A 27,348-nucleotide genomic window follows, 5' to 3' on the forward strand; every position below is an offset into this window, starting at 1 on the left:
GAACCGAATATTTCCCATCTGCGTAAATTTGGATGTGCTGTATACATTCCAATACCACCACCTCAGCGAACCACGATGGGGCCTCAGCGTAAGCTGGGAATCTATGTCGGATTTGAAAGCCCATCAATAATTAAATATTTAGAGCCATTAACTGGAGATCTGCATACAGCTCGGTTCGCTGACAGTATTTTTAACGAAGATCATTTCCCGGCATTAGGGGGAGGAAAGTATCTCGCTAGGGACGAATGCCGAGAAATAACATGGGAAAGCATAGGGATCCTAGGAATGGATCCTCGCACTAAAGAAACTGAACATGAAGTTCAGAGTATCATCGATTTGCAAAGAATTGCAAACGAGCTGCCTGAAGCCTTCACTAATAATAAAGGGATTATGAAATCTCACATACCTGCAGTAAACGCACCAGAAAGAATAGAAATACCACATGAAGTGGATGAAATGGAATTCCAAGTAAAATCTACATTGACTCCTCATACCCTGAAGAGGGGGAGACAGAGTAGAAATACTAATAATGGTGCATCTACTCAGACTATAGCTTCAGGGAGACGTCCTAAGAAGCTTAAGACTGGGCAGAATGAAAATAATAATAAAAATGAAGGTACACATGTAGTGACACCCAGTGAGAATGTGCGCACTGAAAATACTCACGTTGGGAAACCGGAAATTCCTGATTTAAATATAATAATTGATCAGGATGAATGTGAAAGAATATTGGAAATTTCAACAAATTATGTTGAAACAGAAGAAATATATGATAGAAAGACTACTAATGTCGATATATATTTTGCTGAGAAGATTGCAAAAATTGATCTAGATCCGGAGCCGAAGTCATTAATAGAATGCAAGAAGCGTTCTGACTGGCCCAAATGGAAAGAAGCAATCGCAGCTGAATTGTTCTCGCTTAATAAAAGAAAAGTATTCGGCCCAGTAGATCGAATCCCTGAAGGGATATTCCCTGTAGGACATAAATGGGTTTTCGTTCGAAAAAGAAACGAAAATAACCAGGTGGTAAGATATAAAGCGAGACTACTAGCACAAGGGTTTACGCAGAGACCCGGTATCGATTTCGATGAAACTTATTCTCCTGTGATGGATGGAATCACATTCCGGTACTTAATATCTATGGCAGCAAGTATGAACTTGCAGATGAAATTAATGGATGTCGTGACAGCATATTTATATGGGTCACTTGATGCAAATATTTATATGAAAGTCCCTGAAGGAATTACTGTCCCTAACCCAACAAAACGTAACATGTATTGTGTGAAATTACAAAGATCACTTTATGGTTTAAAACAATCTGGAAGAATGTGGTATAATCGTCTTAGCGATTTTCTCGAAGAAAAGGGATTCCTGAAGAATGATGATTGTCCTTGTGTGTTCATACAAAAATCTAACAAAGGTTTTTGTATAATATCAGTTTATGTTGATGACCTGAATGTCATAGGAACCACAGAGGATATTGAAGAAGCTAGTTCATACCTAAAATCTGAATTTGAAATGAAGGATTTAGGTAAAACTACATTTTGTTTAGGCCTGCAGCTAGAACATAACCAAGAAGGGATTTTAGTGCACCAGTTTGCTTATACCAAGAAGGTATTAGAGAAATTTCATCATGAAAATGCACACCCAGAACATACACCCATGATGGGGCGATCTCTCGACATAGAGAAAGACCCTTTTAGACCAAGGGAAGATGGAGAGGAATTGTTGGGATCAGGATATCCCTACTTAAGTGCCATTGGAGCTTTAATGTATTTAGCGAATGGTACTAGACCTGATATTGCATTTGCTGTCAACCTACTTGCAAGGTTCAGCTCAGCTCCAACCAAAAAGCATTGGAATGGCATTAAAAGAATCCTTAGATACCTAAGAGGCACGATTGATCTTGGATTATATTTCCAGAAGAAACAAGATCTCAACATAATTGGATATACGGATGCATGGTATCTTTCTGATCCCCATAATGCACTATCACAGACTGGATATGTATTTCTTAGTGGTGGAACAGCTATTTCTTGGAAATCAGCAAAGCAAACTATGGTAGCGACATCTACTAACCATTCTGAAATTATAGCACTTTATGAAGCAGCCAAGGAATGCACCTGGCTTCGGCGTATTCATCAGCATGTACAGAATGCATGCGGAATAATGATAGCGCCTACCCCCACTATTATCTATGAAGATAACTCAGCTTGTATTGCACAAGTACAATCAGGGTATATAAAGTCAAATATCACGAAGCATATTTCACCTAAATTCTTCTACACACATAACTTGCAAAAGAATGGAGAAATAAAAGTGACTCGTGTCAAATCGTGTGATAATCTTGCAGATGTATTCACAAAAGTAGTAGCTCCACCAATTTTTGAAAAATGTGTTCGTGGACTTGGCATGAGGAGACTGAGAGAAATACAAGAATCAGGGGGAGAACTCCTTGAGTAATCCTGATAAACTTATCTAGAAGACATAATGATTATTCCAGAAGAATATTCAATAAATATCTTGAATATTATATAATTATTGTACTCTTTTCCTACTATGAGTTTTTCTGAAGTTTCTCATAAAGATTTTTAATGAGGCAATAAAGTGCAATTAACAAGTACGGTATATATGTACTCTTTTCTCCAATGAACCGTTTTTCCCACTGGGTTTTCGGATGGAGTTTTTGATGAGGCATAAAATATCATTGGTAATCGCCCAAGGGGGAGTGTTGTAAAACAAATCAACTTTGGAAACAAGAATCCTAGAAGGAAAGGAAAAGACTGAAAGTCCTATTCCTAGTCCGGTTTGTTTGTGGGCTCTTACCGAAACTCTAGACTTTGATTGGAATATATATATGAGAGATATGTTCATTGTAAAAGAAAGAATTTGAGGAATAAAGATTTGTCTCTCGTACTTGTGTTCTTGTGTCTCCGTGTGTCCGTGTGATTGTTGAGAGAGAGAGTCGATCCGACGTTGACGACGTGTTTCACAACAATACCAGTCTACCACGCACCAGAGTGCAAATTATAACCACCTATCTTCTCTTATATACATACATACTTACTTACAACTAAAAAAACGAAGAGGGCGACGGTGAAGCCCGTGCGTGCGACCGTCATCCTCCACCCCGTGTCGTCCTGCCGCCTGCGAATTTTAGCCGTCTGATCCTCGGGCTTACCGCTCGCTCAAACCGTCTGACCCGGCTCCCACGTTCCCACGCCCCGCACGCACCGACGCACGCAATCTCCGCACCTTTCCACGCGGCCGCCGACTCGGCGGCGCCGTTCTCGCCACGTCCAACTCGCATCGCCCGCCACTGCCGCCCTCACCCCGCGCCGCACCGCGCGGCCGCCGACTTCGCGACGTCGAGTTGCCCCCTCCCCCGCGCTGCTGGTCCGACGCGCCGCCATGGCGCAGCAGCAGGAGCAGCTGGTCATCACGCGCCTCGACGACTGGCACCTCCACATTCGTGAAGGCGGCGTCCTCGAGGCTGTGCTGCCACACAGGTTCGTCCGATCGTCTCCACAGCTTGGTTCTCGGTGGTGCTTGCCGGGTGTTCGATGTAGAGGTAGTCGCGTGGTTGTGTTCTCCCTGGCAGCGCGAGGCATTTTGAGAGAGGGCTATCATCATGCCCAACTTGAAGCCGCCGGTGACCACGACAGCGCGCGTGGCTATCATCTGTAGATCTAAAGCTGTATCTTTACCTTGTGGTATGTAGATGAACTTCACGTGTCATGGTTGTCTGGTTGTTTTGCGTTCGCATCCATGCGCTCCTAACTTGTCAATTTTTTTTTTCCAAAAGACAGTCAGCGCTAACATTGGTTTCACTGTCCCTTTGTGGCAGCATAGTGCATAACTACATTTGTGCAATGAGTTCATTGCCACATAACATCTGATGAAAACTTGAGCAAATTTGACTAATGTCATTGAAAGACCAAGTGTTGTGTGCATTTATCAATCTATGGATTGTCTAGATGGTGATATTTATGTTGCATGCCATGTGGTTTTAGGAAAGAGTGGTGTAGTCTTTGCTGTGAAGCTGTATGAGCAACTACCAATTCCCAAGATGGTGTCACTGATATTGGGAAATGCGAACCTGCCCTCGAGGAGATGTTCAGGCAGGAAATGCCTTTGCTTGTAAGTAGCTTTGGTCATGGACCACATCATCTCTATGCAAGTGAAATGCTATTGAATAGGATGGAGAAGGTATACTGTTCATCCATGCATCTACATCCCTATTTCCATTGTGATTTTAGCTCGACACTTGTGGTTCAGTTTTTTATTTCAAGAATAAGTAATTTGGTTATAGGGTTATGAATGTGAAGTATTTAGAATCATCATTCTCTGTTTATTTCTCCTCCAAGACCTACTGCCTTCTCGCTGTGGACGCTTCTCAATGGCCCAGTGCTAGGTCGGGAGCGGAGGTGCAGGTCCAGGTGCCCAGTGCTGTGTCTGAAATCTTTTCACATATGTCTCCTTCAATAATGCATGGTATCACTAGACAAGCTTTTTCACATAATAGTAGGACTATTTTCACAGGATTCAACTATAGGATCTTCATTTGTTGGTTGATCTTTATAATTTCTGGTTGTGCCTACTAAAAAATAATTGGAAGCATATTGTATTACTGTGAATCTGACTGTAACAAGACTGCATTTGATCTTTATAATTTGCTTGCATGTTTTATATGCTAAAATAGGTCGGCATGATTAGCTAGGTTGTTTTACCCCTCAATATTGCATTTGCAGTGCTGATGAACATGATAATCATGCTGCAGTAAAATGCCCAAATATAATTATGAGAATCTGTTTATAATATTTTTCAAACCGCAGATAACAGATGGCTCCATTGTTGCAGTGACTCAATGATCAAGATATTTAGAATTCCTGCTGTCAATGCATCTCGATACCTCGTACGTTTTTTCTTCATTTTATGAACTCTCGTATGCCCATGTGGCTATGTATTTAACTTTTTCCATTTTGTGAGAATAAAAGTGTATCTCATTCTATGTTTGATTATATAAATGTATATTGCTTCATGGTTGTTTTTACTTTCATGCTCTTTTATTCCATCAAAAAACTTCTAAGTCTGTAGCAACGCACGGACACGATGCTAATAGGAGTAAATAAATTACTCGTGCTTAGCGGTGAAAGCGCGTTTACTTTACCCTCATCCTGTCAGGGTCAGCCCTACACCCCCAATCACCGCGAGGCGAAATCCCGAGGCCCCATTTCTTTACTCCTCTACGCCACCCTTTTCCAGCCTTCTCTGAGCTCTCTCCTCCGCAAGTGGGCACAGTGCCACTGCGAGCTCTCCCTCTCCCCCCACCTCCCTGATCTGGTCGCACCAGTCTCCACCAGCAGCCCTTCCCTTCGCACGCACCTCCGAAACCCTAGACCCGCCCCGCGAGTCGGGAGTTGCTTCGCCGCCAGCCGCCATGGACCCGGCCCCGGCGGTCGCTGCGGAGCTCTGGCGCCCGCCGCACCTCGCCGCGGGCGGCGGCCGAGCTGTGGAGGCCACCTCCGCCGTCACGGAGAAGAGCAGCGGCGGCCGCGGGGGAGGCGGCGCCGGTCGGAGGAGGCAGAGGGAGACCCCAGCGTCCGAGGACGACTCGTCCCGGATCGTCTCCACTTCCGGCGGCGGCGGCGGTCAGGATTTGGTAGGTTCTCTCTCTCATTGGTCCTGATCCGTGTGGCATTGGGGTTGCTGGGGCCAATGGGACTTCAGGGTGGGAATTGGAAGGTTTCCAGGGCAAATTGTAGCATCATAATTTAGTGCATGACGGAGCATGCTGGTGTGATCTCATCATCTGCACTACTGAGCTCGGTGTTCGTGGTGCTACTCTTGGCAGTATTACTCTGGATTTATATCTTAATTTACTTTGTTTAGTTTGATTTGGTAATGTGTGCCCTGAATGAGCCAATTGCAGCTGCTGCTAGTGGTGTAGCTGACTGTAGACATTATGTAATTGATGTACTTTGGATGCATAAGATTAATTAATTTTGTTTCCGAAGGGTCATGAACTGCTTAGAAAGTCCTGAAAAAGTATGGGAATGCTAACTAGAAGCAAGTGAAACTATGTAAATTAAAGGTTACTCCATAGTTCATACAACTAGCAAAAGTACCTGATGTGGTTGAACTTTATGTATTCTGTCATACTCATGTTATATAATTTCATTTTCAGATACTAGGGTTTGATCGGAAAGCACAATTTCTCTGTACACACTTCCATTTTTAGTGTGGTATCATAGTGTTTAAGGGTGCCAGATTTTTTCTGTTCAATCTAACATGATGGCTTGAGTGCATGACACCTTCAGGAGGCAATTGCTTAAACTGGCTAGAATGGTATATGTGCAGATGTGCTTGGTAGTTGATACATCCACTTTCAGTGCCATTGTTGTTGTTGGATTTGTGCATACTGTGGTGGTCTAATAAATTAAAGCTGCTTCTACTTGCTAGACAAACAATTAAGTACAATCAACTTCAAAATTTACTACCGACAAACTATTGTTGGTCCACAAAGGTTTTCGCTGGAATTCAGATTCTCAGCAATGCTAGGCATGGTTCACTCCACAGTCCCATATAATTTCGCCATTGTGCATCAGTATAAAGATTTACAAATGTTTGGAACTAGAATGAATGCGAACCGATGTTTCAGCATTTATCCTTGCATTTCGTATCAACAAATTGTTAAAAGGCATATCTAATCATATTGGTGGGTGAATCATTATTGGTCAATATGATCTGTGATTTTATCGGCATGTTGCAATGACAGTTGATCCTTATGTTCACAAATCCTGTTCTGAATGATGGCAATTTATATAACTTTTTTTTTTACTTTTGAGATGATAAGATGTTAGTTTCATCTTAATAGAAAATTATCTAGTTGAAGTTGTGATTGTTCCTTCCCTCGCTTATCCTGATCTTTTTCATGAGCAGACAGATTCAGGAGCAAAACGTTTCAAAACAAATAAATCCAATGATAATAATGGCAACGTTAGAACGGAGGCTGAAACTGACTCAAGAAGTGCTGCCAAGGCTGTTAGTAAAAACCCTCCAGCACCAGAGCCACCGAAACAAGATTACATTCATGTCAGGGCAAGAAGGGGCCAAGCAACTGACAGTCATAGTCTTGCAGAAAGGGTAAGTGATTGCAGCATTTTTTGTTTTGACTATTCCCATATGTGCTACAGTGTCGACATCAGTTTGTAAAAATGGATTGTAGAAATATTGTTGCTATAGGTAATTGAATGCATACAACACCAACTTGACCTCCAAAAGATCATGTTCATTTTACAGGCGCGGCGTGAGAAAATAAGCGAACGGATGAAAGTTCTCCAAGATCTTGTCCCTGGATGCAACAAGGTGCACTTTGATCTCAACAGGCATTCAGCATTGTTTGTGTTGCCTCATGTGCCATTCCTGAGGTTCACTCCCAGTAAATGCCTTAATGATTTTTTGTTTGCTGGGTCAGGTTATTGGGAAAGCATCAGTACTTGACGAGATAATTAATTACATCCAGTCTTTGCAATGCCAAGTTGAGGTATGCCAGTTTTGGACAGACTTTGCTCCTATGGAATTGCATTACCCTTCATATTTAAGCTAAAGGTATAATTTTCGTGTTGCAGTTCTTGTCAATGAAGCTTGAGGCGGTTAATGCCCATGCGAGCAATGGAGTTGAAGCATTTTCAACCAAAGATGTAAGTCAACTTTTAAATTGCTGTGAAGTACCAAGATCTGCCTATCGATTTTTCATATGCTTTTTTCTGCGCCACGGCAAGCATTACTTAACTTTTGACAAATCTACACCTCTGAATTGAATAATCATTCATTGTTATAGGGCTTTAGTTCAAATTTCCAGAAAATACACCATTGAAATATCTTACTCAAATGCTCTCAGCCTTCTCTATATGATTTGCCCTTCCTTTTTTCAGTATTCCCACAAGCAATGTGCTGCCCCCCCCCCCTCTCTAATTTTTTGTTATGTTTACTTAAGGCCTTCTTGTTTGCAGTTTGCTTCACAGACTTATAGCACAGCTCCTGGGCTTACATTTGATACCCAAACCCCAAGAGAATATGGGCATGGCACATCGACCTCGGAATGGCTTCACATGCAGATCGGCGGTGCCTATGAAAGGGTATCATGAACAAGATGAATCCAGAGTAGCATTCTAATAAAGTGAACCATGATCAATCGAACCCATGGTTCTAGATAATTTTTTTTTGAAACCGTCATGTTCCAAACGCAGTTTTATTCATGCTTGGAGCTGTAATGCAGTGGGGGACATGTATTTTGAGGACTACAATTTTCGTTTTCCCATCTGAATCTCGACGAAGTTTCTCCTATTCATGTGTTCCATGGAATTTCTATAGATCGGCGTAAGTTTGTAAGACGGATGAATAATTCAGTCTTTTCTCCTCTTCTGGGAGCACCAGTTTCCTATGTAAGATGCTGTGATTTTCACTGCGTTCGGCTGGTCTCCAGCCCTCCAGCGCTACAGTTTTTTTCTCTCACATCGCTCCAGCTACTAGTCAGGTAACAGTGTTTTTCTCTCACACCACTCCAGTCTGCCGAACGCAGTGTTTGTGTTTGTGTCCTGTGTAAGTGTACAGCCCGATCCTTCCGATCTTCCAGTGCACCCTGATGACCATGCCCAACCAAAACCTCCCGAAAACCCATCACAGCTTGCGAAATCTCCCTCTTGCCCCTGTCCTACGAACGCGGTAACGGTTCTGTTGATCTATTCCCCAACACCCCTGGTTTCACCCCCGGCCTTCTTCCCCGTTCCTCAGTCCTCACTCCTTTCCCTTCCCTCTCGCTTGGTCCTCCAATGGCTTCCACTGCCTCGGCGCCACCTACCCAGGCTGCCCGCCTCCTGTGAGTCGGAGACATCCTCCCCCCTCGAGCCCGAACCCTACCCTGACCCCGACCCCCGATCCATCCCCGATCCGTCTCTTCCAAACGGGGGTCTCCGGCGATGGCGGCCGCCTCCCCGCCGCTGGATCAGCAGCAGCGGGCGGCTGCGTGGGAGGATCCCGCGGCGCTGACCCCGAGGAGGGCGCGGTTTCCACGCGCGTGCCACTACCGTCCGAACGCGCCCCCGCCGCCCGCGCCCGCGCCAGCGCCAGCGCCTCCGCCGCCGAGGCCGAGGCGGAGCGGGAATGCGGGGGACGAGACGCCGGAGTATCGCGTGGTGACGCCGCTCGTGGTGGAGCCGGAGTCGCCCGCTGAGCTGCCGCGGTGGAGGCTACGCTGCATGTGGGAGCTCGCCACCGTCCTCAATTTCCTCCACGTAAGCGCTCTCGCTCTCCTCTTCGGTACCGTTAAACCTTCCGCTGCATCGGGCCTCAGTTTGGAGCGGGTTTAGTGCTTTGCTTTGTGTGTTGATTGTTTGGGTAACATGGCTGATCTGCTTCGGAGCTGTAGGTGTTCCGGCCATTGCTAAACATTGCCGTGGAGTTCACTGCAGAAGAGCTGGAGGACGCGATCATAGCGCCCAATGGCACACTGGATGACGTGCATATGCCTCTGTTAAAGGTGAGTCGGTGCCTGTTTAAGTCACTTTGGTTTTCATCATGAACTTTAACTATGCTGCTGCCCTGCTGCCTTTAGGCGTTTTTTTAGGGGTAGTGGTCTTTGCATTATGCTTTCTATTCTGTTGTTTTGCAATGTTATAGGAGGAATGTATACTGCTACTATAACTCCATCAAGCAATGCCTCATTGCTCTTTGAGATCTTCTGGTGTTAAATACTAAGTTCTCATGGTTACCTTATTCTGGAGTGATGCTTAACAATTTTTACATATTTAGTTTGTTTATTGTGTTCATGACTAATATTTTCAAATACATGAAATAAGGATCATGGCGTCTACTTGCTATGTGATGATCTTCTTTGCAGGACTCTGCCAGTAATTTTGGTTATTTTTGTTGCTATGTGTTAGTGCATTATCAATTATAGGAACCTAGAAATTTTGGTTATTTCAAATGAGAATGCAGTGTTGCTACAGCTGTCAACCACATGCACCTCATAATACAGGATGAACATTTCACTGCTCCATTGCCCCTACTATATACTGCTAGTGACTATGCTGTTCAGGTAATTTCGCTAAAGATATACCTGTGTGGAATGGAACAGAAGAAATAATAACAAGAGGCATAAATGACAATACCATGCTTTAGAACATTTACATCATATTAATTGAAAGTCTGTCTGGCTTGTCCATCATTGCTACTACTGATTCGATTACAAATCATAGTAACCAATTTTTCAAGTATCCTACATAATTTTTATGCATCTTTGCAGTCAATTCCTCCAGTGACTCGGATGGCCATGGGACGTGGAACATGGGTAACAGTGTTATGTAAAAAATTGAAGAACTGGTGGCATTGGGTATATGATGTTCCTCAGCAAGTTCAATTTTACATGACGGATGAAACTGCATTTGGTTGATGAGCTAATAATGGTTAGAACTGCAGGTTGCAGAAGGCGATCTTCCGATTGTTGCCTCACATGGGTGAGTTCTTATCCCAGTAGTCCCTTAACTGAATATCTAGTTGTTATCTCATATTTGATAACTTCAGCTCAATTGTTTTGCTTTGTTCAGAGCGGAAATTGAACTGTACAGGACACTTGATCCAGCAACTCGATTAGTGATCCTGAAAGCTATATGTGATATACGTTGTGAGGTGTGTGCCCTTATTATTCTGCGAAATGTTTAAAGAAAACGATTGAACCCGTGTCTTCTGCCTTTTGGAATTATACTAATTGTAGTTTAGTTGACCAGAGTCTACTCTCTTTAATCCTGTTATCACATTCAGCATCTTTGCAGATTCTGCTAAATATTCTATTGGGCTATTGATTAATCAGTACAATATATATGCTGTCTCCAGCAATTTTTTTCTTTTTCTGTTTGTGTACCATCCTAAAATTGACATCATAAGAGCATAACTTTAGTTTATTGAAGATGTTCTGTTAGTTAATATTTGAAAACAAGGCTGTTGCTAAAACATGTAAGGGTAAGACTTAATCATTAATCAAGGTTGCTTCATATGCTAGACAGCAATTTATAACAGAGCTTTTTTGATACAAATCATGATTGCGAAGGGACAAATCAGCCTCTCAGGTAAAATAAACAAAAAAAAGGAAAAGAAAACTTGTCAGAACAAATGTTGAAGTGGGGATATGATAATTGAGTAGTGAGTGGTTGCAAAGCTGACCCTCAGTTTGCTTTAAAATTGTGTCCCCCGCTTTTCAGGAGAGCACATAAGCACCTCTTGTCATGTATTCCTGTGTGAAGCGTTTTATTTGATCCTCCAGACTCCAATTAAAATTCATGTAACACCCCTTGGGAGCTGGTAGTTGCTCTTAATATCCCCACATTGTCACTGTTTATATATAGCTGCTTGCAAATAGCCCCAAATTTAATGATAAAGTAATCTAGCCGTGAACATGTTTATATGCATGCTTTAGTTTGAAATATGTGCTGAATCTTCTTGCATCTATTTACAGCAAGAGGATATTCGGAACTTCATTGACAGTTCTTTGAGGCATGGTTATCAGCTCCCCATCTTCCGTAAAGAACGAATTGGTGGAGATTCACATGGAATTTCATACTGGTGGGCAAACAGCAACTTCAACAGAAATATGAAACATACTTTAAAGCATATTTTGTGGACTTGGCATTTCTACTCATCTGTTGCTCTGCAGGTATGAAGATGACCCAATTCTTGGTCATCGGTTGTATCGTGAAATTAGGCGAGTGGAGTATGCGAAGGAGTCATCAAAAAGAACTAAAGGAAAGGGAGCCTCAAGCGTTCCAGTTATATCCTATCAATGGGAGGCTGTGGCATCCAACTTTGATGAGTTCAATACAGCTGCGGTAAGTTTGGAGCTCATCATATACATTTCTTTAGGTTCTCTGTTAATAAATGGAGCCATGATTAGTTCATCTTTCCCTGTACCTAATCACTTGCAATTATTATTATGTTGTGATAATAAAAGTTAATGGCCATTGTTGTTACAAGACCTTTCAACAGTCATGGCCATCTTGTAAAAACATGGTGGACCTTGCTTGAGTATTGTGAATCGGTGAACTTCCATGGCTTTGTATCATGGTTAGTTAGTCATTAAGTGTAAAAATTAGCACTTCACTCTTCGGTCTGTGTAGAGAAGGGATGCTCCTTTTCTGATTCCTGGCTGTTTTTTGTTGTTAAGTATCACTAGGTTTTATGCTGATGCTACAAGCCTACAATTATTCCAAGGTGAAGAAATGAATTCATGACAGTTAAATCCAATATATAGCTTGGGGTGTGCTAGCAAAAAATTTGAATAAACATGCAGTGTTGTATTGGCCCACATGATACCACACTTTGGGGGCAACTTTGATTTAAATGTGTCTTTCCATCCATTTGCAATCAAGTTCCAAGATACTTCCAAGCACCCTGTCACAGTTTACACTGGAAGAGCTTATCAAAAGCAAACTGCAAACTTGTGATGTCAATGAATCAAATAAGAATATGACAGAAAATCTGTATATGCTTTGCTCCTGATAAAACTTCTAAAGTTTAATGATATTAGTTCTTTTATGCCGATCTTATTCAGGAAAAACTCTTTTCAAGTAGGAACCGGACAGAAGTGTCGCTTGGCAAGAAGCTGAAGTTCAATTATCTTCCAGAGATAGAAAAGATTCATAAGGTATTTCACTGCAGCTAGTTAAAATTGTTGGCAAATAATAGAGTGCCTTGCTATTCTCGTTTTATAACGAGTTACCATTGTTTTGTCTTGCAGAAGAAAGAGAAGCTGCTCAAAAAGCAACAAAGAGAAGCACTCCTCCTTGACAGCTACTTGACAGTGAATGGATTCACATCTGGCCGCTCTCGTCGTGAAAGGAAGCGTGTCACTTATACTTTTGGTAATTTCAAGTCTGAATCTAACATTGCTGATTAAAGGGAAATACTTCCATACAACCTACAACTCAATTACGGCCAGGTGTTGAGAGCCATTTGATTCATCATTAAATAGCCACCCAAGCAATTTGAGCCATTTTATTTTCTGGTTGAGCTGTTCAAATGGCTAGATTGGTTTTTCTCTGTTTTGTGCTGATTAGTTGTTATAGCTTTATTGTTCATGTACTCCTTCATATTAGATGTTTGATTATCATTTCCGGCATTAATATTGCCATGTCACTACTGTCTCCTAATCATCCTGTGATTTGAACTCGCAAAGCTAACTCGTTAACCTAAGTGTAGTTGTGCAGCTGTAAATCTGCTTCTCATTGCTGGTTTGTGTTTTCACCACCTGAATAGTAGCTAATTATTGTGTTTGTTATACCTAGCTGGTCTAACTTGTATGTTAATAAAGCTACCAGAAATCTAATTATTTCATTATTTGATACTTAGTAAATGTCAGCAAGTGCTAACCATTTCCTAGTAACCTGTTAAAACTTGTACTGGGATCATGAAGGTATTGCAGTTATTCATCAAAGGGTTTCCTCGTTTAGGTCAAATTTTACATGTACATACCATGTTTGTGAATGTGTAATACTAGTCATACTATCTATGTGTTCATTTGATGTATCATACGGTGTATGGGAACAAGGCCAGTGTGTATACTGCTTTCTTGTTGTCCTGATGCTTTTTCTTAATTTTTCATGCAGATGATTATGAACGTTCAATAAATGAAGCCATAAAAACAACAAAGTATGTGTATCTTTCTGTTCTTGATAGCTTCATCTATTAAGGGATTTATAGAAACAACACAAACATGAAACAACTTTCTGGGCTATATTATTGACAGGAAAAGTAAGAATGTTGCTGAGATTGGTCCCTCGCCATTATGTAAAGGATTCTATGGAGAATCTGCAGCAAAGTCATATCACCAAGCAAACAATCGTGAAGGGAAGGCAGTAACTCTTCATCGTAGGTAAGGCCTTTAACTAGTGGTGTTTATCTGTTTCTCTTGTAGATTTTATTAGCCAGTTAAAACTTGTTGGTCTGTTATAGTTACAGGCAGAGAAAAAGATCTCAAAGGTACACAAAAGACTTTGTGGAGGCCATATCAGACATTGACCTGAACATTGACAGTGATGATGATATCATGGGTGAAGCAGTGTATGATGAGGAATATCTTAGAAGTAAAAAACAGCAAAAGGCGGGTCTTTCTGAAAACGACGAAGAGTTTCAGTTGGAACAAGTTACCAGTGATGGTGGCAATAGAGTGGTTCATTCTTTGAGTGAAGATGCAGATGAGCTCCAATGGTACAAAAGATTTCCACTTCACAATCCCCAAGGGACCAAGTTGAGATCTGCTGATGAAATCCAAATTGGCATCAGACGCAGTAAGCACTCCACTCGTCCGCGTATTAACTATCAACAATATGATATTTCTGGCAGAGAGACAGAATTTGGAAAGCAAGAGAAATGCAGCGCATCCGATCCAGATGTTGGCTCTGATGCACAAAATGATATGGAGGTCTCAACAACAAGCCAAGACCGGGAGGAAGAAGACGATGAAGTGAATAAAGCACGACAACGGCGCATAGAGAAGCCACTTGTTCCTAGCAGGGAGAGTGAAAGTGTACGGAGAAAATTCCTCGACCTAAATGAGCAAGTGCATGTAGGTGGTCTTGATGATGCGCCGGTCTTGCTGAAAGATGAGCACCCAAATAATGGTCATGAGAAATGTTCTGCGGCACATTAGAGGTGCTGGGAACCCCTTTTTTGTCACCTGAGTATGAAATACTCGGTGAAATTGCTTGCTTTAGCATGGATGGACAAGAGTCCAATGAGATGGTGATACAACATTGGTCTTGTAAGGGCATATTTCTGCTACAAACTACCGCCAGTGTCGTGCCAACGAGGAGTTTGAGCTGGTCCATGAGCGCAGTGGCTGAATTTCCTGCCGATAAGCCAGGCCCAATCTGATACTTGGAGTGATGGATAAGTCTTTGTGCTGGATGGATAAGGCATAGGGTCCTTGCAAGGACCAGAGCATCTATTCCTTTAGCATATTTTTTAGTTTGCTAGGACAGCATCTAGCTTTAGTTCTTTTGACTAGCATCTTAGACTACCACTCAGCATCTTTTGCTTGACTGCTGCTTCGCTGCAGCAATCTTTGGCTATCTGCCCTGGCTGCCTATAAGTATGTATCCCCAGCCCCTTGGGTTGGTATGGCTTTGAGTTTGTGAATATGAGAAAACCAGAAAATTGCCCCAAGTTCATTGTCATCCCCTCAGCTCAATGAGAGTTAGAATTGAGCTTTTAACATGGAGGTCATGCTGAGATGTACACTAGGCACACATCACGCGTCGATTGGCGCTGTACAATTGTCACACCTGCATTTGTATCTCCTCCATGTATAAACAGTGATCGGGAGCAATTGCGCCTGGTTACAGGCTGCGTGCTCAGGCTGCTGCGGAGGTGGAGAGTGGCCGCAAGTTGCGCGTGCTGCGCACCGACAACGGCGGCGAGTTCACGGCGGCAGAGTTCGCGGCGTACTGTGCGGATGAGGGCATCCAGTGCCACTATTCTGCACCGTACAGCCCACAGCAGAACGACGTCGTCGAGCGGCGCAACCAGACGGTTGTGGGGATGGCTCGGGCCCTCCTCAAGCAGAGGGGGGTGCCGGCCTTGTACTGGGGAGAGGCGGTGGTGACGGCCGTCTACATCCTCAACTGCTCGCCCACCAAGGCGCTCTATGGCATGACGCCGTATGAGGCTTGGCACGGGCGCAAGCCAGCGGTCTCCCACCTGAGGGTCTTCGGCTGCCTCGCGTTCGCCAAGGAGCTTGGCCACATCGGCAAGCTCGACGACAGGAGCACTCCGGGAGTGTTCATCGGCTACGTGGAGGGCTCGAAGGCCTACCGCATTCTCGACCCGGAGACACAGCGTGTGCGCACGGCGCGCGACGTTGTGTTCGACGAAGGGCGAGGATGGGCGTGGGACAAGGCGGTGGACAATGGCTCGGCTCCGACGTACGACGACTTCACCGCCGAGTACGTTCACTTCGAGGGAGCTGGGGGAGTAGGCAGCTCCTCTTCGACGAGCGTGCCTACCCCAGTCCCCGAGCCTCCACCGACTCCGGCGCCCGCTACACCGACATCACCACGCTCTCCAGCCGCGACTCCAGCTGCGACGAGTTCCTCGCCTGCACCACCACAGCCGGTGACGCCACGCACTCCAGTACCGATAGCCACTCCTCCGGGCACGTCTACTCCGACACCTGCTCATGCTGAGCACAGCCCAGTAGAGTTCGCTACTCCGCTCTCTCACGACGAGGAGCGCGTCGACGTGTACCACGACGGCGAGCCGTTGCGGTACCGTACGATGGAGGACCTTCTCGGCCATCAGCCGGTGCCGGGACTGGTGCCTCACGACCTGGAGGCGCAGTTGCACCTCGCGTGCGACGACGGCGAGCCTCGGTCTTTCGCAGAGGCCGAGGGACACGCGGCATGGCGTGCCGCGATGCAGTCGGAGATGGACGCGGTTGAGAAGAACTGCACTTGGGAGCTTGCTGATCTCCCTCGGGGTCACCGCGCGATCACCCTTAAGTGGGTGTTCAAGCTGAAGAGGGATGAGGCCGGCACCGTCGTCAAGCACAAGGCTCGCCTGGTGGCACGAGGTTTCGTGCAGCAAGAAGGAGTCGACTTCGACGATGCCTTCGCTCTCGTGGCACGGATGGAGTCCGTGCGACTCCTCCTTGCACTGGCTGCCCAGGAGGGCTGGCGCGTCCATCACATGGATGTCAAGTTGGCGTTTCTCAACGGCGACTTGAAGGAGGAGGTCTACGTGCACCAGCCGTGGGATTCGCGATCCCCGGCAAGGAGGGCAAGATGCTACGCCTGCGCAAGTCCCTCTATGGCTTGCGGCAGGCACCGCGGGCGTGGAATGCCAAGTTGGATTCCACGCTCAAGGGGATGGGCTTCGAGCAAAGCCCGCACGAGGCGGCCATCTACCGGTGGGGCAATGGAGCAAATGCCCTGCTGGTGGGTGTCTACGTCGACGACTTGGTGATCACCGGCACCAAGGATGCGGAGGTGGCGGCGTTCAAGGAAGAGATGAAGGCCACCTTCCAGATGAGCGACCTGGGGCCTCTCTCCTTCTACCTGGGGATCGAGGTGAACCAGGACGACTCCGGGATCACGCTTCGATAGACCGCCTACGCCAAGCGCGTCGTTGAGCTAGCTGGGCTCACCGATTGCAACCCATCTCTCACTCCGATGGAGGAGAGGCTGAAGCTGAGCCGTGAGAGCACGGCGGAGGAGGTGGACGCCACCCAGTGTGACAGCCCGTGGCCAGTTGGGCCGGGCTGAATTCGAGTTACTGTAGCACGGCTACTCTAGCTCCGGCACAGTATTCCCAGTTTAGTCCCATACGGGAAACCGAACATGAGACAGACCGACTTAAATAGCCGGTCGCGAGAAGCTGTTAACTTCGGATCGATCCTTTTGCGCGAAGCGAGGATGAAAGCGTAAGAGAGTTAATTAGCATGTGTGGTCTACTCAACGTGTAGAGTAGATCTTACTACTGTAGCTCCGGCACAGTATTCCCAGTTTAGTCCCATACGGGAAACCGAACATGAGACAGACCGACTTAAATAGCCGGTCGTGAGAAGCTGTTAACTCCGGATCGATCCTTTTGCGCGAAGCGAGGACGAAAGCGCAATAGAGTTAATTAGCAGGTGTGGTCTACTCAACGTGTAGAGTAGATCTTAGCCGTTATCTCGGGCCGGGTCGTTACACCCAGTACCGGCGCCTTGTGGGGAGCCTTCGCTATCTCGCCCGCACACGGCCGGACTTGGCGTTCTCCGTCGGCTACGTTAGTCGGTTCATGCAGCGACCGACGACGGAGCACCAGCAGGCTGTGAAGAGGATCGTCCGCTATGTTGCGGGGACTCTCGACCACGGCCTCCACTACCCGAGGTGCCCTGGGGCGGCACACTTCATCGGGTACAGCGACAGCGACCACGCCGGCGACATCGACACCAGCAAGAGCACAAGCGGGATCCTCTTCTTCCTCGGCGAGTGCCTTGTTAGCTGGCAGTCGGTCAAGCAGCAGGTGGTGGCTCTGTCCAGCTGCGAGGCTGAGTACATAGCGGCCTCCACCGCTTCGACTCAGGCGCTCTGGCTCGCTTGACTGCATGGTGATCTCCTCGGCAGAGACACTGAAACGGTGGAGCTCAGGATGGATAGCAAGTCCTCTCTGGCCCTGGTAAAGAACCCCGTTTTCCATGAACGGAGCAAGCACATCCGGGTGAGGTACCACTTCATCCGATGCTGTTTGGAGGACGAGAGCATCAAGGCAAGCTACATCAACACCAAGGACCAGCTTGCAGACTTGCTCACCAAACCCTTTGGGAGGATCAAGTTCTGTGAGCTCTGCTCCAGGACCGGGATGGTCCAATCTTCCCACAAGACGACCCACGAGACTTAGGGGGAGAATGATGGATAAGTCTTTGTGCTGGATGGATAAGGCATACGGTCCTTGCAAGGACTAGAGCATCTATTTCTTTAGTATATTTTTTAGTTTGCTAGGACAGTCAGTTTGCTAGGACAGTCAGTTTGCTAGGACAACATCTAGCTTTAGTTCTTTTGACTAGCATTTTAGACTAGCACTCAGCATCTTTTGCTTGTCTGCTGCCTCGCTGCAGCAATCTTTGGCTGCTTGCTCTGGCTGTCTATAAGTATGTATCCCCAGCCCCTTGGGTTGGTATGGCTTTGAGTTTGTGAATATGAGAAAATCAGAAAATTGCTCTAAGTTCATTGTCATCCTCTCGGCTCAACGAGAATTTAGAATTGAGCTTCTAACATGGAGGTCATGGTGAGATGTACACTAGGCACACAGCACGTGTCGATTGGCGCTGTACAATTGTGACACCTGCATTTGTATCTCCTCCATGTATAAACAGTGATCGGGAGCAATTGCGCCTGGTTACAGAATGCCTACGCTGTCTATCGGCTGTCGCCATCAGTTTTGTCCCTTTTCTACTTGATTCGCTGCAAAACATTTCGCTTTCCCCTTCTGTGCATCTGCATTAGGCTTAATTTCACTGTAGCCTCTGTTTCTATATGCGGTAATTTGCTAGTGCTCAACCTCGTCAGTAGTTTTCGGGTTTGTTTACTTGGAATTGGAAGTTGAACTTTGATGCCTGGTTCTCCAATATTACAGCTGCACTGAGTGAAATTTGTTCATGCGACAGATTGTGAATCGGAAGCCCGTTAGTAGCGACTGGCAGACAATGGTATTTCCTAATTTAAAATTTGGATGAATTGGTGTTAACTGCACGTGCCTGAATGGAACCGTATTTGAATTTAGCATCTTATATAGTTACAAGCATATATGCACGGTTGACAAGCACGTGATTTTAAAAACTAATTAAATTTTAATTCGAAAATATATTAGATATTAACTAAATTAATATTCAAATTAAATTTTAAAAACATGTACCATGATAAAAGTATCCCAACGCTTAAGTCGAACCTAGTTACACGGAGTACCTTGGAATTGGAAACCCTAAACCCTCAAGATGGCAGTTCCCTTTTATACTCCTATAATAAATATTTATAAAGTAAAAATAAAAAAGGAAGTCTCCAGAAACTGAAAGTGGCCTGGCCCATATAGACTTACAGCTGTATTGTTGGGCGGGCCGCGTTCCTATTTTAGCGGACCGGGAGGCCGAGAGCCATAGAGGCCGAGACCCCTGCCGGCTGCCGTTAATACCAACCCCCTCTCGCCGTTACGCTCCTAAAACCCTAGCGAAGGCGTGCCGTTCCCTTACTGCCCGCCCGCCCGCCGCCGCCTCCGCCATGTGCCCCGCAGCGGCGACCATGAGCTCGGCCAGGCCGTCGAAGAAGCGGAAGCAGCCCGTCGTCTCCCAGCCGGAATCGGACTCTGAGGAGGAGGAGGCGGTGTACGACACCACCTCCGACGGCGACGAGGAGGAAGAGGAGAGGCAGGAGGAGGCAGAAAGCGAGGAGGAGGAGGAGGAGGGGAGCGATGAGGATGTGGAGGATGAGGACGAGAGCGAAGAGGAGGAGGAGGTGAAAGAGACGGTGAAGGAGGAGGAAAAAAAGGAAAAGAAGAAGAAAAGGGAGCAGGTGAAGGAGGAGGAAAAGACGAAGGAAAAGGAGGAGGAGAAAGAGGAAAAGAAGGTGAAGAAGAAAGATCCGAAGAAGAAGGGGGAGGGGAGCGGGATTCTCTCAAACAAGCTCTTCTCGGAGCTCCCCATCTCTGAGCTCACTGCCAAGGCCATCAGAGAGATGAACTACACCCACCTCACTCAGGTACCGCCTAGCACTGTTTAAATTGTGCCATTGCATAGGCGTACTCTTTATGAGAATTGCTTTTGTGCTCGTCGCAAGTCTGCAATTGTTTACCTTCTTTGTGTTGTTTTTGACAGAGATAGATTGACTGCATAAAAGTTAAACTATTTCTATTAAAGTTTGTGTTAGGTGGGTCGGTCTGTTTGATTTTAGTATTAATAAGTGACATGGGGGTGTGGTTATTTTCATGCCTGCAGATTCAAGCTAGATCAATACCACATCTGTTGGAAGGAAAGGATGTGATGGGCGCAGCCAAAACTGGATCAGGGAAGACTCTTGCGTTCCTTATACCAGCAATTGAGCTGCTCTTTCATCTGCGCTTCTCACCGAGGAACGGGACTGGAGTTATTGTGGTTTGCCCGACAAGGGAGCTTGCTATCCAGGTATATGGTTTGTCGATGCTGATTTCTGTCAATGCTGATTTCCTGTATTCCTTTCGAGTTCACATATTTGAATGCTGTAAATGAGAAACAGAGATGTGTCAACTGAGATATTAATTACACTGTGTAAGACAATGTTTCTCAAAAATGGAAAAATTGTGGAACTTGAAAATGTAAATGTAGAAGTATCTAATTTTTCTATGGTTCCAGTTCCGATATTCTGAAAAAAATTGTTAACGAATCGAGCTTATGTATGTCACTTTCTTAATCATTGTTGATTCATTTTCTCTAGACACACAATGTCGCTAAGGAGTTAATGAAGCATCATTCGCAAACTCTTGGATATGTCATTGGTGGTAATAACCGGAGAAGTGAGGCTGATCATCTTGCGAAGGGGGTCAATTTATTAGTTGCTACCCCAGGCAGGCTTTTGGACCATCTACAAAATACCAAGAGTTTCATATACAAAAGGCTAAAGGTAATGGAACTTCTTTCTGGCACTTTCATTCCAAAGTTTGTGGAAAATCTGTCTGTTGAAGTGGCACTTCGTTTTTAAGTTGCCGCATTAAGCAAACAAACGCAAACTTGCAATTGCATACCTCTAGTGTAGTAGTGTGCTATACACGTACTTTTTTACATCAGTCCTGCTTATCCACTACATTACAAACACATTCTTTTGGTTTATACCATCTGCTGTTATTGTCCATGACTGCATGCTTAGGTGTGAAAATTAAACTAGAATCTAGATAAATTTGTTTCTGATTATAATTATATGAGTTATATGTAAACATCAGTAATACTGCTTTCTTCTTGGTTCATTATTCATTCTACCAAATCCTTGCCGATTTTCTATCTTCATTAAGCCATTTTCATCTCTAATATGTTTCTGTGGGGTTTGTAAGTCCCACCATGTTTGTTGATTTAGTTTTGTTTCTAATGTGAAAAATTGTTGGTGGAATAGCTGATAAATATTTTAGGTAGCTAAAACTTGTATTGCATGTATTGGTTATTGTACTCTAACAGCAGCACCCCAAAAATCAATTTATTCTATTATCTGATTGGAGACTGTGTTCTACACATACTGTTTGTCTGGGATGGGCCCAGCATGTAAGATTTGGCGGGCTGGGCTGGGATGCCTTCTAGCATCATTAGCTTCCTGGGTTTTCACGCGCCATTTGTTTTTGTTTACATGGAAATGTTAAACCTTATTCATGACCGTGAATTCCAATATGCTATGACTGACCATCCCATTTGCTTTGTATATCTTTGACAGTCACTTTATTAATTTTGCAGTGCCTTGTAATTGATGAAGCTGATCGCATACTTGAGCAAAACTTTGAGGAAGATATGAAACAAATATTTAAACGCCTACCTCAGGTATATGAGCTCTTGTTACTCTCATTTTATATGCACAATGTAGCTCATAACTTTGCACTGACATAATGTTTTATTTCTTTCTTTGCATTATGAATGATATGCAGAATAGGCAGACTGTTCTTTTTTCTGCTACACAGACTCCAGAGGTTGGTAAATCTGTTATCCAGATTATTCACACTTCTCATTCTTGATCTCTATAAGTTTCTCTTCTTATGCTTTGATGTATCTGGCAGGTTGAAAATTTTGCTAAATTATCATTTGAGAAGAATGAAGAAAGTAAGGAAAAACCAGTTTATGTTGGAGTTGATGATGATAAGTCAAAGGTAAGGAACTCCGCCAGCAGGCTATTCTATGTTTTTAAGAGTATTTTGTTGGAAAAGTAACCTTTGATTCTTCGGCAGGCTACTGTTGAAGGCTTGCAGCAGGGGTATTGTATCATTTCTAGTGAGAAGAGGTTCTTGGTTCTATATGCTTTCCTCAAAAAGAAACAGAATAAGAAGGTCATGGTGTTCTTTTCATCATGTAATTCAGTCAAGTTCCACTGGGAACTTCTGAATTTCCTTGGGATAGAGTGTTCTGATATCCATGGGAAACAGAAGCAACAGAAACGAACTACAACATTCTTTGACTTCTGCAAGGCAGAAAAGGGCATTTTATTGTGCACCAATGTAGCTGCACGTGGACTTGATATCCCTGATGTGGTGAGGTTTTGACCTGTTATTTTTTAGCATTGGACCTGTTTTTATACCCTGCTAACTGAAGCATCTGATGCCTTCTTTAGGATTATATCGTGCAATATGATCCTCCAGATGAACCAAAGGTTGGTGATTCTAAAGAGCTTGATTGAAATTTACTACTCTCTTCCTCTTAACTGCAATATGGAATTTCACTTTCAGGATTACATTCACAGAGTGGGTCGTACTGCCCGTGGTGACAAAGGAAAGGGAAGTGCATTGCTGTTCTTACTACCAGAAGAATTGAAATTTCTCATTTACTTGAAGGCATGTGTGAACAACATAATATATGCCCCCCCCCCCTCCGACACCGCCCAAATTATGAGAATTCACATATGTATTGGTTGTCTGCAGGCAGCCAGGGTTACCCTTACAGAATATGAGTTCAATCAAAAGAATGTGCCGAATTTGCAATCACACCTTGTAAGTATATTCTTTCATAATAACCATCCAGTTTCCCTTCCTTTTTCATGTAGTTGTTATAATTATAACTTTTATTGTTGAGCAGGAGAAAATTGTTAGCGACAATTACTTTTTGAACCAGTCTGCAAAAGAAGCCTACAGATCCTACGTTTTGGCTTATGACTCTCACTCTATGAAAGACATTTTTAACGTCCATCAACTTGATCTGCAGGTAAATGTTCTGTAAAGTTATCATTTATTGCACATTGGATATTTCCTAAAGTGCAGTTTATCCCTTGAAACATTCAAGCTAGTAGAGAATGTAAATATCAGTTGTCCCAGTGGTATAAGATAAATGATTCTATTTCATATATACTCTGTATTGCATCAACGGCATGAAAATGAGCATGACTTAATGGCATATGGATAGGTTGTCACCTTACAGAAAACTCAATAATCTTATGTTAAATTCCTTGCTGTCTTGCAGAAAGTAGCTGCATCATTCTGTTTCAGAAACCCTCCAGGTTTTATGGATTTTAATGGCATGACCTAATGGCATATGGATTGCCAGGTTTTGTTACCATACAGAAAACTCAATAATCTTATGTCGAATTCCTTGCTGTCTTGCAGAAAGTAGCTGCATCATTCTGTTTCAGAAACCCTCCAAAGGTGAATCTGGACCTGGAGAGCAGTGCTGCAAAACATCGGAAGAAGATGAGGAGATTAGATGGTGGGAAGAGGCATGGTATCAGCCCTTCAAATCCTTATGGAAGAAAGGACAGAGATGGTGGAAGAAAGGACAGAGATGGTGGTGTTGGTAAAAGACAGGTTGCGAGGTTTTAGAAAGAAGAGCCTTTCATGGTTCGTGTAATCCCACTATACCAAGGCTTAATGTTTCCTGGCTTTGGAAAATTTTGACAGATCACTTGATGCTAGAGTGGGTGAGATATTATCTTTTGTCTTAGTGGATGATTGCTCGATGTGTTGCCTCTTTAGAGTGTAAAATGCAATTGCCCATACAGTGGATTCTTTATTTCATAGTGCTGTCACTAGTTTTTGCCCGTGAGACTGCACACTAGTTTTTGCCGGATTTTACTGTGGTATAGCAGCATAGTTTGGGTTCAACTAGGAAAAGCTGGGCTGCAAATGAGCAAACACTCGTCAGCAGTGCCAACTCATGTTGTCGTTGCCAAGCAGTGCGCGGTAGCGATGGTGAATCTTGCCTGGCTATGATTTTCAGGCTGCACGAACGCCAGCCTGTGCTGCCGCCGACGCGTTTGATTTGCCGCAGCCTCCAGCCTGCAGATTTGTTTAGGTTCAGGGTCCTCACTACGAGCTGCTGCTGGATCGTCCAACGCTTTCAGTATCAGCCTCTGCTCGCAGATCTCTCCGGGTAGGTTACCTTACGGGTGGCCCCGATGCCCACGCCGCGGTCGGGGTTCGCGTAAACGCGAGGTCTGCGGCGGGCGGCGGCCGGCGGGGCACGATCCCATCCGCGCATCGCCTCTCGCTGTTCTTGCAAAGACCAAACTGAACTTTGCTTTGCGCCATGCCGTCATCCCACAGTGGTCGGCGATATTTCTCCACTACTGGGAAAAGTTCAGCATTCAACATCCAAGGTTTTCGTTTCAGAAACTTCTTGTCACGTTTTTTTTTGTTTGCGACAAAGAGTTCATTACACGTTGACCTTGAGTTGACTTATTTATCCCTTCCATAGTAATACTCCTTTTGGTCATGAAAGCATACCATTGCAGACAATGGTACCGGATAGAATATAGTGGAATAGAAAAAGGGTAAAGTTCGATCGAGGATGTGTTTAAATTCGTAAAACGGTGGTAAAAAGGGTCGCACCGGATACTGTAGCGTACTGTAGCACTTTTCGTTTGTTTGTGGTAATTGTTGTCCTATCGTGACCTAACTAGGCTCAAAAGATTCGTCTCGTCGTGTACATCAAAATTATACAATTAGTTTTTTATTTACTTACATTTAATACTTCATGTATGAGGCAAAAGATTTGATCTGATAAGTGAATAGGAAAGTTTGGAGAGAGAAATTTTGAATCTAAACATAGCCCAAGTCTAGTACTGTCTACAGGAGTTCTCGTAACTGAAGGCGAGTGTTCTAAAAAACAAACCCCTATTTTATTCTACGGGTTACAGCTGAAGATGAGTGGCTACTGGCTACTAGAACCCTGAAGATTGAAGAACCACGAGAAATCATCACAACTGCGGACGACAGATTGCCAGATTGGTAACCGTCAACTGAAATTCTGAAACTACTGCTCCTCCTCATCATCTTCTTGTTGGTCAGGGTCATTTCCTCCACTGGCCGCCTTCTTCTCCTTGGCCTCCTCCAATGCCTTCACCAAGGCCGCGAGGCAGGTGTCCGGGTTGTCCTCCAGGCTCTTGGGCGTCAGGTTCTCGGCGACGTCGGCCGGCGTCATCTCCACCTCGCGCAGCAGCTCGCCGACGGCGCCGAAGAGCGCGTGCGCGTCGACGTCGAGGTACGTCTTGGCCAGGAACTTGAAGGCCTCGAAGCCGCAGTAGGACATCTCGATGTGCTTGTCCATGCGGCCCCTCCTGATGAGCGCCGGGTCCAGCTTCCGCACGTGGTTGGTGGTGAAGACGATGATCCGCTCGCCGCCGCACGCCGACCACAGCCCGTCGATGAAGTTGAGCAGGCCCGACAGCGTCACCTTGCTGCTGGTGTCCTTATTCTTGTCGCCGGCGGCCTTGGCTGCGGCCGCCGCCGCGCCGCCCTTCTTGTCGTCCTCCGCCGCGGGGGCTTTCTTCTTGTTGCGCGCGCCGGTGAGGTCGAGCGAGCAGTCGATGTCCTCGATGACGATGATGGACTTGCTGGTCGTCTCGATGAAGAGCTTGCGGAGGTCCGTGTTGGAGTGCACGGACGTGAGCTCGATGTCGTAGATGTCGTAGTCGAGGTAGTTGGCCATGGCGGCGATCATGGCCGACTTGCCCGTCCCCGGCGGGCCGTAGAGGAGGTACCCACGCTTCCACGCCTTGCCGACGCGCGCGTAGTAGTCCTTGCCGTTCTTGAACATGTCGAGGTCGTCCGTGATCTCCTTCTTCTTGGCCGGGTCCATGGCGAGGGTGTCGAACGTCTTGGGGTGCTCGAACACCACGTGGCTCCACGCCGACCGCATGTACCCGCCGTCGCTCCACTGGTGCGTGGAGATGTTGGTGAAGAGCTTCCGCTGGCGGTTCTTGACCATGACGGCGCGGCCCTGCTGCCGGACGCGCGGGAGGTAGGTGTCGAGCACGAGCTCGCGGTGGCGCTCGAGGAAGAAGAGCCGGTAGAAGCGGCGCTCCTCCTGCGCGCCGCCGCCGCCCCACCAGGCCGCGGCGGCGTCGGCGCGAGGCGGCGACTTGGAGTAGGCCCACCACCAGACCGTGGCGCCCTCGAACTCGTCGGCCACCTCCTCGCCGTCGACCATGCTGAGCACGAGCTTGTCGGCGTCCTTGGCGCCCTCGGCGCGGAGGTGGCGCACGCCGCGAGAGCAGGCCGCGCTGAGGTAGGCCTTGACCTCCTCGTACGCGTCGCTGCGCTTCATCCGGCCGCCCTCGTACTCGGCGATGGTCACCGACAGGTAGGGGTCCACCATCGCCGCCAGCCGCCGCGCGTGGCGGCTCAGGTGGCGCCCGAAGAACTGCTGCAGCTGGAGGTGCTGCAGATTCTGCCACACCACCGTCCACAGCACGGCGATCAGGCTCAGCACCACGCCGGAGTTGAGCCCGCCGCTCAGCAGCGACGACGCCTCCATACTGCTACCTCCTCCTCGATCCCAAGGACGAGGGGATCGATCGTGCAGTGGTTGGTTGGTTTCCTCCTGGCCCGTGCGTGCCAATAAATCACAGCAAGCACCAATCCAACCAACCCGCTGCACCTCTACTTATAAAACTTTCTCGGGGCCCACCCGCAGCGGCGGTGGTGGCGTGGTGCTGCATGCGTCACGGCGGCGATCATCACCGACGCCGACGTGGGCCCGTCAGTTTCGTTGCGTCCTCTGGATGGCTTCCCCGTGAAGGGCCAAACAAACGGGCAGGGGCAGCGGATCGGACGCGACGCGACCCGTACAATATTTGCTTCCTTGTCGCCCTCTTGTTTTCTTAGCTTGTG

General features: G+C 45.8%; 4 protein-coding genes across 6 annotated transcripts; 3 read left to right on the forward strand and 1 right to left on the reverse strand.

Moving 5' to 3' along the window:
- Positions 1 to 5,247: 5,247 nt before the first annotated feature.
- Positions 5,248 to 8,451, forward strand: LOC120649413 (transcription factor BHLH089-like). The gene is made up of 6 exons (XM_039926203.1): positions 5,248 to 5,662; positions 6,943 to 7,146; positions 7,303 to 7,368; positions 7,478 to 7,546; positions 7,632 to 7,703; positions 8,016 to 8,451. The coding sequence occupies exons 1-6, from the start codon at positions 5,441 to 5,443 to the stop codon at positions 8,148 to 8,150; spliced, it is 768 nt and encodes a 255-aa protein (XP_039782137.1). The 5' UTR covers positions 5,248 to 5,440; the 3' UTR covers positions 8,151 to 8,451.
- Positions 8,452 to 8,756: 305 nt separating this feature from the next.
- LOC120649412 (DDT domain-containing protein DDR4-like) lies at positions 8,757 to 15,216 on the forward strand. Of its 2 annotated transcripts, none has more exons than XM_039926202.1 (12): positions 8,757 to 9,296; positions 9,431 to 9,541; positions 10,307 to 10,393; positions 10,480 to 10,517; positions 10,608 to 10,689; positions 11,513 to 11,619; positions 11,711 to 11,882; positions 12,605 to 12,697; positions 12,791 to 12,914; positions 13,659 to 13,701; positions 13,799 to 13,924; positions 14,011 to 15,216. In XM_039926202.1, exons 1-12 carry the CDS (start codon positions 8,982 to 8,984, stop codon positions 14,699 to 14,701), a joined length of 1,989 nt encoding a protein of 662 aa, XP_039782136.1. In that variant the 5' UTR covers positions 8,757 to 8,981; the 3' UTR covers positions 14,702 to 15,216. The 2 variants fall into 2 exon arrangements, with proteins under 2 accessions (XP_039782136.1, XP_039782135.1); XM_039926201.1 differs by having other exon boundaries at positions 8,759 to 9,296; positions 14,005 to 15,216.
- Positions 15,217 to 19,711: 4,495 nt separating this feature from the next.
- On the forward strand, positions 19,712 to 24,276 carry LOC120649414 (DEAD-box ATP-dependent RNA helicase 27-like). 2 transcript variants are annotated; one of them, XM_039926205.1, is made up of 13 exons: positions 19,712 to 20,282; positions 20,519 to 20,704; positions 20,994 to 21,179; positions 21,995 to 22,078; positions 22,183 to 22,224; positions 22,312 to 22,401; positions 22,480 to 22,779; positions 22,860 to 22,898; positions 22,975 to 23,079; positions 23,167 to 23,235; positions 23,321 to 23,446; positions 23,702 to 23,738; positions 23,845 to 24,276. In XM_039926205.1, exons 1-13 carry the CDS (start codon positions 19,806 to 19,808, stop codon positions 24,033 to 24,035), a joined length of 1,932 nt encoding a protein of 643 aa, XP_039782139.1. In that variant the 5' UTR covers positions 19,712 to 19,805; the 3' UTR covers positions 24,036 to 24,276. The 2 variants fall into 2 exon arrangements, with proteins under 2 accessions (XP_039782139.1, XP_039782140.1); XM_039926206.1 differs by lacking the exon at positions 23,702 to 23,738 and having other exon boundaries at positions 19,714 to 20,282.
- A 939-nt stretch (positions 24,277 to 25,215) lies between these two features.
- On the reverse strand, positions 25,216 to 27,105 carry LOC120649415 (AAA-ATPase ASD, mitochondrial-like). Its single transcript, XM_039926207.1, has one exon. The coding sequence runs from the start codon at positions 26,990 to 26,992 to the stop codon at positions 25,490 to 25,492; it is 1,503 nt and encodes a 500-aa protein (XP_039782141.1). The 5' UTR covers positions 26,993 to 27,105; the 3' UTR covers positions 25,216 to 25,489.
- Between the last annotated feature and the right edge of the window lie 243 nt (positions 27,106 to 27,348).

Source organism: Panicum virgatum, chromosome 9K, assembly GCF_016808335.1.
Source record: "Panicum virgatum strain AP13 chromosome 9K, P.virgatum_v5, whole genome shotgun sequence".
NCBI classification, from domain to species: Eukaryota; Viridiplantae; Streptophyta; class Magnoliopsida; order Poales; family Poaceae; genus Panicum; species Panicum virgatum.

Bases quoted from the DNA above. Each gene is read 5' to 3' on its own strand.
- LOC120649413 (XM_039926203.1), top strand. From the start codon at position 5,441: ATGGACCCGGCCCCGGCGGTCGCTGCGGAGCTCTGGCGCCCGCCGCAC. The intron at 7,147-7,302 runs GTAAGTGATTGC...TTCATTTTACAG, and splicing joins GTCATAGTCTTGCAGAAAGG to GCGCGGCGTGAGAAAATAAG. The intron at 7,369-7,477 runs GTGCACTTTGAT...TTGCTGGGTCAG, and splicing joins TTGTCCCTGGATGCAACAAG to GTTATTGGGAAAGCATCAGT.
- LOC120649412 (XM_039926201.1), top strand. From the start codon at position 8,982: ATGGCGGCCGCCTCCCCGCCGCTGGATCAGCAGCAGCGGGCGGCTGCG. The intron at 9,297-9,430 runs GTAAGCGCTCTC...TCGGAGCTGTAG, and splicing joins CCGTCCTCAATTTCCTCCAC to GTGTTCCGGCCATTGCTAAA. The intron at 13,702-13,798 runs GTATGTGTATCT...TATTATTGACAG, and splicing joins GAAGCCATAAAAACAACAAA to GAAAAGTAAGAATGTTGCTG.
- LOC120649414 (XM_039926205.1), top strand. From the start codon at position 19,806: ATGTGCCCCGCAGCGGCGACCATGAGCTCGGCCAGGCCGTCGAAGAAG. The intron at 22,225-22,311 runs GTTGGTAAATCT...TGTATCTGGCAG, and splicing joins CTGCTACACAGACTCCAGAG to GTTGAAAATTTTGCTAAATT. The intron at 22,780-22,859 runs GTGAGGTTTTGA...TGCCTTCTTTAG, and splicing joins GACTTGATATCCCTGATGTG to GATTATATCGTGCAATATGA.
- LOC120649415 (XM_039926207.1), bottom strand. From the start codon at position 26,992: ATGGAGGCGTCGTCGCTGCTGAGCGGCGGGCTCAACTCCGGCGTGGTG.